The 12,132-nt window shown below is 35.7% G+C and overlaps 1 protein-coding gene across 3 annotated transcripts in view; it reads right to left on the bottom strand.

Moving 5' to 3' along the window:
• The window catches only part of Ibtk (inhibitor of Bruton tyrosine kinase), an 81,293-nt gene extending 71,660 nt beyond the window's left edge, over positions 1-9,633 (bottom strand). For 2 of the 3 annotated variants that reach the window (XM_027928274.2, XM_071613241.1), the window contains exons 1-2: positions 9,447-9,632; positions 3,045-3,733 (exon numbers count right to left, since the gene is read on the bottom strand). In XM_027928274.2, coding sequence (XP_027784075.2) covers positions 3,045-3,365 — 321 coding nt within the window. In that variant the 5' untranslated portion in view covers positions 3,366-3,733; positions 9,447-9,632. Of the gene's footprint in view, positions 1-3,044; positions 3,734-9,446 lie in introns of all 3 variants that reach the window. The other variant, XM_071613242.1, reaches the window with a different exon arrangement.
• Between the last annotated feature and the right edge of the window lie 2,499 nt (positions 9,634-12,132).

The following is a 12,132-nucleotide window of genomic DNA, read 5'->3' as shown; positions in this document are numbered from 1 at the left end:
CTGCCAAGAAAGTCAAAACCGAAAGAAATATTCTGAGAATATGTAATTTCTATATGGTAAAACGAGGACGTATTCTCCTCTGCTTCTTTCAAAGCTAATCTTCAATACTTTGATAGTACTTTTGGAAAACTGGCTAGATGCCCTCCTACTACAGAAACAGAAGAGTAAGCAGTCTCTGATATTCCAATGACATGGCTTTAATATCACAAACTAGGAACAGGTTCTGCTGTTTAATTATACCTGGAGGTGGAGAAGACAAAATTTCAGATTAATTATTCTAATTAGTTTATAGTTATTCTATTTTAGTTTGAGAAGCCTTGATTTATTTATAATTTAACAGTTAATTGGGTGTTTTGGTTCATGACCTGAACCTCTATTCTGAGAAGTATCCTATGTCCTTCTAGTATCCTTTTAAATCTTTTTGCTTATGTTACCAGAGTTAGCTCCCATTGCATGCAAAAAAGAACTCTAATATACCAGCATTTATTATACTTTCTTATTTGTTCATTTAATTCCTTGATTGTGGTCTATTTCTCCTATTACTAAGAAAACTCCAAGAAAGGACTCTGGCTAATTTACTGCAATATCCCAAGTGCCTAGATTATTGTCTAGAATGTTATCAGATACTCAAAATAATTTGCTCCATATATTTTCATATTGTAAAGCATTTGTTTCCATAAAACCTTGCAATTCTAATGACTCCAATTTACCAATGGGGAAAAATTCATAGCAAGTTCTTTCAGAATAGTAAGAAAAACACCAAGGCTTGGGGTGGGGGTGGGGGAAAACAATGGTAAATGACAACAGACAACAAATAAAGCAGAACACTGTAAGCATTAAGTCTTTGCCAGCATGCATCTCATAATAGAATGAGGGAGCCAAAGAAAATTCTGCATAAGATATGCTATCCCTACCGTAATTTTTTATACGCAACAAGTTTCTGATAAGGCTTTGTATCTTTGGCAATCAGGAACTTACAGTATGGGTCTATATTTATACAATTTATTTTGGCACTTAACTTAAAAATTTTGTAGCTATGAAGTTTTATCAAATGCAAATTCACTTGAAATGCCTATGTGTGTATAATTTCTTCCTGCCAATTCACAACAGCTGAAGTGCTATATAGTTGGCATCAGAAGTGGAACAGACATGAAGGCCCCTTCGATGAAGCACTATCACTTGCAATTACAGGAGTGTTGCAAGGCCAAAAGAAAGAAAGATGTGCTGAAAAAAAAAAAAAATGCAGATAGCTTCCAATATGAGAATACTAAATGGCTTAAAGGAGCTTTTGTGAAAATGTTTTATCAGTGGAATTCACCCACAGCTGGATATTTATCACAGCTTGGTAAGGCTTTAATGACAATATAAGAGAGTAAAACTAAGGGCAAGCAGGTTAAGACACGATTTTTTGGCCAGTCCACAACCATTTCAAACTAAAGCTTCAAATCCTGACACATGAATGGCAAACCCTTGGATAATAGAAAATCCAAGGAAAGCTATCCAATATTCCAGCAAAGAACAGAAAAAAAGTCAAGGTTTTACAGGTAAGAAAAAGAGCAAAGCTGATTGATGCTTTTTAACTCTTACTAACCTAGCTTTCCCTGTAAAAAGAGATTATAATAAGATAATTAAGTCAATAGTCAAAGATTTTAGATATAAGAGGAATTTACTATATTATCAATAAACTTAAGAATTAAGTTTTTCTTTACTGATGCTCCCTAGGGAAAAAACAAGGAAGGAATTATTACTATTTACTATTACTTATTCTCTTTTTTATAGATAAAACTGAAGTCCAAGGTTCAGGAAATTAGCTAATGAGATTCAGTTAAGTAGTAGGCCTAGCCAATTTAGCTCCAAAGAAGGAATACTTTACTATTAATATATATTAAAAACATTTTGACCAGAAAATATTACCACATAAAAGCTACCATGTAAATAATTTTTAACACTCAAAATGAGATGAAGAGACTAAAGCTTCCTAATCTGACTACAAGTTGCTTAAGGACAGGAGCTATTCTTTTCTAGGGCCTGTGAAAACATGACAAAATGTCTACATAAAACAAAATTGTTAAATTTATAATTCATGACTTCTAATTGTGAGTTTTGGCCAGGGAAATAACATTGGGGTGTGCCTCAAAATACTTCATTATTTGGCAATTTACACAACAAACCTAGACTTCATCTAAAAAACTGGGAAATTTCATAAAATTAAAATGATTTTAACTATCCATATTTTTAAGAAATATAAACATTTTATCTCAGTTAAACAAGAAATGAACATATTACTCAAAAACACAGTCCCTAAGTGATGTTCACAACCAATGCCCTTTGAAAGTAGTTAATAACTTAATTACTTAAGAGTAAACCATATTTTTTTAGATAGCAGAAGATATCATTAAAAATAATTTACTTGGGATGCCATTGGACTGGGGTAGCTCTAATATAAGTTCCGATGTAAGCAAGTCAAAGTCAATAAAAACAGTAAAATGAAACTAGATACATTACCAATCAGAAACTACCAACTAACTTCTAATCAGAGTCTTTCCATTATGACCAATTAAATGTAGTTTCCCTATCTTCTGCATTAGCCTATAAAACTCACTGGCAATGCTACTGCATCATAGCACTCTAGATTTCTCTAGTTCTAAGTGCTGTCTGATTCATGATTCATTTTTTTGCTCAAATAAACACTATTAAATTTGTTTTTTTCTATAGTTTTTCTTTTAACAACAAGAGTACTGACTAAATCACAAAGTGGGAGTTACTTCAAAACAATACTTGATATACACAAATTGGCCAATAATTCCTTATATCTCATAAATTTTGATGTTTAAAATTTTATGTAAAATAATCCATAAAATTTTAATATCTGTAAGAAGTGTAAATTTTTTAAAAAGATATATAGGATTTTAATTTCAGAGAGGAACTGTATCAGAGATAAACAAGTGGTAAAAACAAATGAAAAATATTTCTTAGAAAGTGGGATGTATGAAAAAACATATACCTTGACTAATAATGGTTTTAAATAAACAAATGACACTTACCTTCAAGAGAGACCAAACACAATCAATATGTCCATAAAAAATGCTTCTGTGCAATGCTGTCCAGCCAGACTCTTTGTCTTTTACCAGTGGATCCACTCCTTTCTCAATAAGCCAATCTAATACTCCTTTCTTTCCACAGGAAGAAACAAGGTGGAGAGCATTCCTGCCAAAGGCATCTTTGATAGTTGTAGCATTGTAACAATGACTGGAGAGAAAAGCCTTAATCTGCTTTTCACTCCCCTTTGTTACAACAGAAAGGACATCCAAAGCATGCTTCAGAGACTGACATTTTGACGTGCAGTCAGGAATGGGAGAATTCATCCTAATTGTTTTTACACTGCTTACTTGTTCAGAATAGTCACTGAAGACTAATTATTAAAAATGAAAAAGCCAGGACACGAAGATGATTTCCAAGAAGAAAGAAAATAAATGACCCCTTTAGGATTATAGTTTAAATTCTCGTGGCAACAGTATAAAACTATATGTATCTTTGTATAATCTTTTTGGCACTTAAATCAGAAAAAGTTATAAATAACTATAAAGTTCATATCAAATACAAGTTCTTCATTTAAAAAAAATTCCACAGTTTATAAATTATTCCTAGAGTCAAGCACCAAGGGGGAGTGAGGAGGGGAACTCCCCCTCCACACTGCCTGATCCTTTTAAATATCCATAATTGCGAGGGTGACCTGTAAGAGAAGGAAAAAGGAAAGGTAAAAATACAAAATCTCTTGATCATTCTCTTGAAGTACTTTACAACTACCTCCACATTTAAATTCCCTTAATTTGTATTTTTAAAAAAGACTTTTCATATCTGTATACTTACCTCCTTTTTTTCCACTCTCATAGTTAAGGTTAGCCTCTATGTCTGTACCTGGAGTTGACCTTGCCTTCAAGAACCTTAATTCTTTCTCTCCAATATTTTTATGTTCTTACAAGTTATGTTCCCCCAGAATCTATAAACACATTTAAATCTACCATCTTTATGGTAATCTCCTCCAAAACCTTTACCTCCAAAAGCTGCATCATTATCATCATCACCACATCACAACAACAACCAATACTATCAGTTATTCAGTTTTTACTAAGTGGCAGGCATTATGCACATTGATAACATTATTTTCTCTTCCTGAAAGGTCCTACACTACAGAAGATAAATAAGAGTATTAGGACAATGAGATAGCTATCTGGGGAAAAAATATTTAAGACACTTTTTACCTTATGCCAATATAAATTCTAGATGCCATAAAGAGAAAAAAAATGAAATCATAAAAGCATGAAAACATGAGACTGTTTTTTTATAACTGCAAAGTACAAAGGCCTAAGTATGATATGAAGTCCAAAGTCATAAAACAAAAATGAATAAATTCAATAGTTTAAAAACTACATAAAAAAGTTCAAAGACAACTAGGAGAAAATCCTTAATATATAGTCTTTGGGAGCAGGAAAAAAGAGATATAAGACTACTCAGAGATACACACATGAATTTATATATGTAAAGGGGAAATTTCTATGCATCAGATACAAATATGAAACATTCCAAATCTATGTTTTCCACTCTCACTTCAAATCACATGAAGAGTCAGAAGTCTGAGATTTAACTAGTGTTCTGTTCTTAACTATTCTGATTCCTCATCTGGAAATGAAAGTACTGAACTCTAATTCCAGGTCTTTTTCTATGTTTTTAAACTCAATATAGTCCTTATAAAAATTATCCCCCCTTAAATGTTGATTGGACCAAAAATGACACAAAGAAAAAGGAACCAAAGCCTCAAGTAGTTTAGAATGTTAAAACAGAAAAGAATGACATATGGCAAAAGTCATATGTAGTTAATTTCACTCTTTTGAGGCTCTAAAACCCCACCATCTTTATACTTTCAGTGTACACATAATACCTGAAAGGATATATTGATTGGTGAATCCCTCAAACCCCAAAGGAAAGAATTAGGATAGAACAGAAGAGAGTTCTCTCATTTGTTACTTTATATACTTTCAACATTTAAAAAGGGAAAAAAGGAATATTAAAATAATCATACCACGCTGTCATATCTATATATCCTTATGTAGAGAGAAGTATATAGACAATACTATGAATATAAAAACAAAAATAATCAGAGGTTAGGGTGTCCTAGAGTCTTACATATTTGAATTTAAATATAAGAAAGTGGGCTGTTACTAGTTATGTAACACTAAAAATTACATAATCTCTCCCAATTCTTTATTCTTCATCTGAAAAATAAGTAAACTGCCTATCATAATGCCTGGCACTAAACATGTCTTCAACAAATGGTGACTTTCACTATTATAAATACTTCAGTAACAAAAAGGTAAAAATTCATGTTTGAGTTTCAATATCACTGCTACCTGCAAAATTCCCCAATGAAATCATACTTCATAAAAAGTTACTAATAGCCTCCAAATAGTCAAATACTTTTAGATAGTTTCAGTTTTCATCTTATTTGCTTTCTCTGCTTTTAAGTCTTTTTTAAATTTTATTTATTTATTTTTATTAGTTACACATGACAGTACAATGATCTTGACATCTCATACATTTGAATCAAATGGGGTATAATTTCTTATTTTTCTGAGTGTACAGGTTGCAGAATCTCATTGGTAATTCTCTTCAGGAGTCTAGAAAGGGATCCTAAAAGGGGAGGAAGTGAGCCAAACAAATAAGCATGGAATCTCTCCCACCCACTTCTTCCTAGGATACTGTCCTCTACCCTGACCTTCAAAACCTCAGCTTCTCTCAATGTTTAATCCTTAGTTCTCTTTTTAATTCTACCCAGCATGCTTCTAATCCCTGAATTTCTCCTGCTCACACATTTCTCCAGAATTCCAGGCCCATATTCCTAATACCTGTTGTAAATCTTATCTATGTGTTATTAAAAAATGCTTTTTGAAGAGTAAGGAAGAGAAAAATACTTATTAAATACCTAATACATGCTAGAAATTATGTATAGAGATGTTGAATAAGTAACCCAAATCATACTATCAATAATTAGGGAGTTGGAATTCAATGCATATCTGTTTAATGACAAATCCATGCTATTTCTGTTACAATCCACTACTTTCTCCAGTGTATCCACAGGTAACATTAGAAATACAAAAATAAACAAGGCATAAATATTTTATATAAAAAAACGTTTCAGGGATAATATTTAGATGAGTATACAGCTATTTTACTATTGAGTGAACAAAATTCATTATCTATTACACAATTCCTACCATCAATGGGTCATAGTTTGATAGAGGAGGCTCTTTCTATTTAAACAAGTAAAAAACATATATTATAAACCTGTGGTCAAATAAAATAAGTGACATATGAATGAAGAGTGGAGAAGAGGAATACAGGAAAGATTTCCTATAGGTATATAAATAAGTCTTAAAAGATGAGTATGTGTTTGCCTGATAAACTTTAGGAGGGATTATTTCTCAAAGCAGAATGGTACACATAAAAGACTAGAACCATCTTAGTCCATTCTAAAAATTCCAAATAATTCAAAAGTCAGAAAAGACTGAGTCCTAATATATAAAAGGATGGGTCAGATTTTGAACAGCTTCATGTGTTTTTCCATGGGGATAAAGAAAGCAGGCAATTCAAAGATATAAATAGAATCTTGAGTTGACAAGGTGTGGTGATAACACCCAGGTTTCTGGCTTGGATGATAGGCCAACTAAGAGGAGGAGTTACAGGCAAATACTTTGGAAATCAGAAAAATAAAACAAACCTAAGCAAAGAACAAATAACATTAAAGGTGAAAATTTATTATCACATGATCAAGTGTTGAGGGAAAATTGAGTTAGGAGGCAATTGTTGAACCTTGAATACTGGTCTACCACAAAGGTTTTAGCCAGTTGAAAGTGAGCCCTGAACAATGGCTCACAAAGTTTCTTATCCTTGTTTAACAGCTCAGTTAACTTCCTAAAACATTAGTCAGATCATGCTATTGAAATGAACCAATACTCATATCTCATGTGTTAAAAATAGCCTCAGGACCTCAAGAAATTTCAGTTAGATCTGGGGATCATACAGCATATCAAATTCAGAATACCTAAGCTAGCAACTAGGTTCAACACTAACTAGATAAGAAACCATGGGCACATAACTTAATTTCTTGAAACTTCAGTTCATTTGTAAGGAGAAAACAACTATTTAACTTCTAACTTGGTTTTAAAAATTAAATGTGACAAATCACGCATCTGGTAAGCAAGATGACAAAATGCCGTAACTATATGAAAGTTCTTTTTGATTGGAATGCTTTTCACCCAAATCTTTATAAGGTTAACACTTCCTCATGGCTTACAAACATAATACTTCGAGCTTTCATATGAACACATTCACAGCTTTATTTATATTAAATGATCCTCATTTCAGCCTCATCATTGCCCCTATAAATATGACTACCTTCATTTTACAAGGAGGAAATAAGTAGCCTATCCAAAAATCACACCGAAAGAAAATGAACACTCTACATACTGCCTATTTCACCCTATCAAGCTGCTCTATCAAAATGCAGTGAAAGAGAATTCTTCAATAAAAAGTAGTATAGTGCAGTACGAAAAAACTATCCCAATTTTGGGTTATGTATGTATTGGGTTGCTACATGCGAAACCCTGGGCAAGTATGTTAAGCTCCCTAACCCTCAATTTCTTCATTTGTGAAATGATAATAATAAACTGTCTGCTAAGTGTAGAAATTATGTATCAGAGATGTTGAATAAGTAACTAAAATCATACTAACAAGGGAGTTGGAATTCAAATGCATATCTGTTTAATGACAAATCCATATGTACATAAAGATTTTAAGCTTATCTTAAGGGAAAGGAGGGGAGAAATGCTATACTTATTTCTCACAAAATACGTTCAATAAGCAGGCTTACTGGTTTAAAGTGCTCTTTAAAACCAAAATATTCTCCCAATAAATTTGTATACATACAAATAAATGTTATAAGCTGCAGATTACTGACTCATAATCAAAGAATTTAAAACATTTTCTGTTGACCCTAAAATTAGCTTTTAAAATACAGACACAATTTAGCAAATTAGTAATTTAGATTTTTAATATTTTATTTTATTCTACAGTTTTCTCAAATATTCTCTGGGTACAAGATCTAGAAACTTCAGTTCAATACTTCATCAGTGCATTATCTAGTTTTGCAATACAGAAATCACCCAAATATTAGGGGGCAAGCACATCTCTAAATGTGGCAAAGAATTATTCCCCTCTTGATGATGGCAAATTAGTTTTGTATCATTTATAATAGTTAATCAAGTAAACTGAGTCTCTTTAGTTTAAAGATACATTCACATGTAGAGTGCTGAATTTATAGTCCAGAAGCATTTTAAGTTAAAAATGTAGTAAGTGCCTTACACAGAACTTAGCATACTGAAAGTCTCTAATATTTGTCAATTTTTTAATAGAACACAGCCATTTTTCATCTTTTTTTGAACTATAGGGTGACTAAAGTTTTTCGAATGTCTGTTTTGTGATTTTTTTTTTTTATTTTTAGAAAACATTCTTTCTGTCCTCACCTACCTTACTCCAGATTCTAAAACAAAAATCAAGGAATCCAAAATAGTAAAAAAGGGAAATGATAAAAAAAAAAAAAGCCAATGCTTGCACAATATAAGCAGAGAAACACTACCCACTCATAAAAGTAACATCCTTTCATTACTTCTGATGAATTTTCAATTTCAAATGCCCCACTTCGAAGCATACGAAAGAAGGTGCTACTCAACCTCGGCTTCCTGAAAAACATAGCGTCGGGATAACATAACTTAAGTTCTAGAACTATGTTGGAAAACAAGCGACAAGGATGGCCTGTGACGGGCGTTCTCTATTTTGTATCAGAACAACAACGCTTCTGGAACCTGAAAGCTAATAAGAGCACTGTCTTCCGCACTTCTCAAACAAGCCACTGTTCCTTTTTTAACATAGTTGTCAATTCCCACCTAACTTCACGACCTGCTCTCCGACAGTCCCCAGAGTGGACTCAAACTTTGGAACTCCACGAAGGGGGTAAAGGGGCCAAGGGCGCCACCAGGAATGGTTTCCAATCCCGGGTTTAAAGAGAAGTGACACTGGGAATGCAACAATGTTGGAGGGCGTGTCAGGCAGAAATGCAACGTAGCAAGTGGCCTGAACAGGCCATTCATTAGCTGAGGGGGGCGGTGGAGAGGCGACGGCAGAGGGCCACTGAGTCGGCCCGCGCTAGCTCACAAGAACCTCAGCGGCCTCTGGGGCGCGGAGTCCCCTCCCCGTGGTCGACTCGCGCCACCAGCGTCCGCGGTCACCCGCACCCTCTGAAAGGCGAGAGCTCTCCCACGGCCGGGTGACTGGCGGGACGCCGTCACCTCAGCCCGCTGAACAGCGTCGGGCCGCGCGGAGCCCTCCCTCACCAGTCGCTAGATGAAACTGCGCCGGTGGTCTCCGCGGGGTGGACGCACAGCAACACAGGAACTCATCCTCAGTGAAGGCAGTAGGAGAAACTGAACGGCGCCAGGAGGTGCCGGTCCCCAGACCCCGGTCGGCTCTGGAGGCGGCCGCAGCTACAGCCGCGACTACGGGCACCGGGAGGAGGGCTGGGAGAAGGGCCGGAGCGGGCGGGACCCGGGAACAAGATGGGTGTTGATTGGCTGGGGCTCATGTATGCCTTACGGCCATTGGCTGGTGCCTGCCCAGAAGGCCTAGCGTGGCAGCACCCAACTGTGGCCTTTCCCTGGCATCCCGGAGTTGCTTGACCCTGCCGGCCTTGGGGCTGCGGGCTGGCAGAGAGTGGCGAAAGTCCGTCGGGGTGGATTCTAGGCCAGTAGCGTTGAGGAAGTGTTCCTCTCGAGATCAGCTGTTGCTCATATAGAAACGTCGCTTTCCGGGCAGCTCAATAGGGAAGATAAACCCGGGGTAGCGAGGATACGGGGAGACCTGGCCGCGTGCCTTGGGCATCTGATCGCACGCACAGTGGAGTTTCGTCGTGTAACATTAGCAGTGTGGGTCACTGGAAAACCAAAGGCGTCGTCTCCCGAAGACAGCCTAACCACGCTGACCCTCTGGTACACCCGGATGATCCCAGAGTCAGAAGGTGTCACTCCCTTCCTAGATCGCCACTAGCACGACCAGCTGCTGACTTGGGTCATGCCACCCTGTGCCTAACGCCAGGCTTACAGGAAATTTTTCCCCCATATAACTCGGAATCTAAGGGCCGTTTTTAAAGTTGCTTAGTGAAAAGTATTAGGAAAGACAGCCAATAATCAATATCGAATGGGAAAAATACTTATGCCCAGTCCCTAATACAGTAGGCACTCAATAAACATTTGTTCAAGGAGGGGTAGTATGACTCAAAACAAACAATAGGAGTCAGCAGTTGGCTGAACCTCTGCCACGTTGTGTATTGTACAAGCCTCTTAATCTCATCTATTAAAAGCAGTTGGACTAGATGTCTTCTTACTTCCTACTTTGTAACCTTTGTGGGAGGCCAAGTTACTAGCCCAAACCTACACAAGCTAGTTAGTGAAGAAGGAAGGGAGACTAATTGGGATCCAGCTCTCCTGCTTCTCCCAGTACAAAGTCTGTCGTTTCTTTGCTCCCCTACTTACTACTTTGGCATATAACAAAAACCAATTTGTAATGTAAAAACAGTGATTTTGAAAGTAAGCTGTATATGGTGACTTCATACTCATGAATAAAGATGCCAGTAGTGGCGAACAAAGCTAAAAATATAAATAAAAGCACTGACCTGAGTTGAAAACGTTTATCTGTCTCTTACTTGTGTCTGAGCAAGTTAATTGATTTCTGAAATCTCAATTTCCTCATTTGCAGAGTGAGAACATTGATGCATTTTGAGATAGTAAAAATGCAATTATAGAAATATATAGCACTTAGCAGAGTGCCTAGCACACAATAAGACTTCCTAAACATTGCTACATTTATAAATATTTTCTTAGCAGCTGAATGACTCCAAGCATCCTTCACTTAAAAATTGCCAAGTTTCAGACACTTATAAGCACTGAGGATCCAATAATGAGGCTAATAGACTCAGATAATCCTAAACATAAAAATAAATTGCAACTTTTACAAGTATGCCAAAGAATATACCATGATAGATTTTATCTGACGTTCTAAAGAAATCTCACATGAATTAACATCAGAAGAATGATCAGGAGATAACTAGGTAAATGAGGAAATAAAGAACATCTGAGGCCAAAAAATGTGGAATTGCTCCTATTTTCCCTGTAAAATAAGGTGCTTTTTCAATACCTTTCAAAGGTATTGTTATTTGCAGTGCAGAATATTGAAATAATAAGGAAACTACAAATACAGCTGAATAAAAAATGTAGTTGTGGTTAGGAGAGAAAAAATAAAAAATTGGTCATTTTGTTTGTTTTTTTTAAATGTGTTTACACATAAGGGATTGAATGGATTAAAATATATAACCACAACCATGATTAATTCTGTGCAGTGTAAAAATGGGTAATTTTTAATTTCTGTCATTTTCTGTTTTGTAATTTTCACTGCAATAATTAAGTGTTACTTGGGTGATTGAAAAGTCAAAGTTTGGAAAAATAATTGACTAGAATTTATAGATTAGACTTAACGGAAGAAATAAAATTAGAGATGGCTTTGGAAGATTGTGGTGATTGAGAGAAGACAATTAGAAGAATAATCTAGGCATGGGGAGTGGAACAGAAAATTAAATCACACAGCATCTGCAATAAATTCCATAGATGCCATATTTTTTCAAACACTATCCTTCATAATAAAAAAATGCTACTTCCTCATTATATGATTGGGCTGTCTTTCAAGTTGCACGGGGTAAGGAATTACACAGCTGCCCCTATAGCTAGAAACTCAAATCTGATTACGTTCTACAAGAACAGGGGGTCAGCAGTATAATTGACCTCTTAGAAATGCCTGAGAGCTTATTGTTTAATTTCTTCTCCAGATGGTCTTTCACAAGAGAATCCTTGCTGGCTATGACTTCCTGATGGACATCTTAGCTTTGGCCGTTAGAGAAGGTAGCACTGAAGCATCTGCCTCAAGCACAAAAATTCCAAAAGCCTAATGTATTCCTATTGGCTTGGATTAAAT

The sequence above is a fragment of the Marmota flaviventris genome, chromosome 6 (assembly GCF_047511675.1).
Source record: "Marmota flaviventris isolate mMarFla1 chromosome 6, mMarFla1.hap1, whole genome shotgun sequence".
Classification (NCBI taxonomy): Eukaryota; Metazoa; Chordata; class Mammalia; order Rodentia; family Sciuridae; genus Marmota; species Marmota flaviventris.
This window is presented reverse-complemented; position numbering and strand designations above follow the sequence as displayed.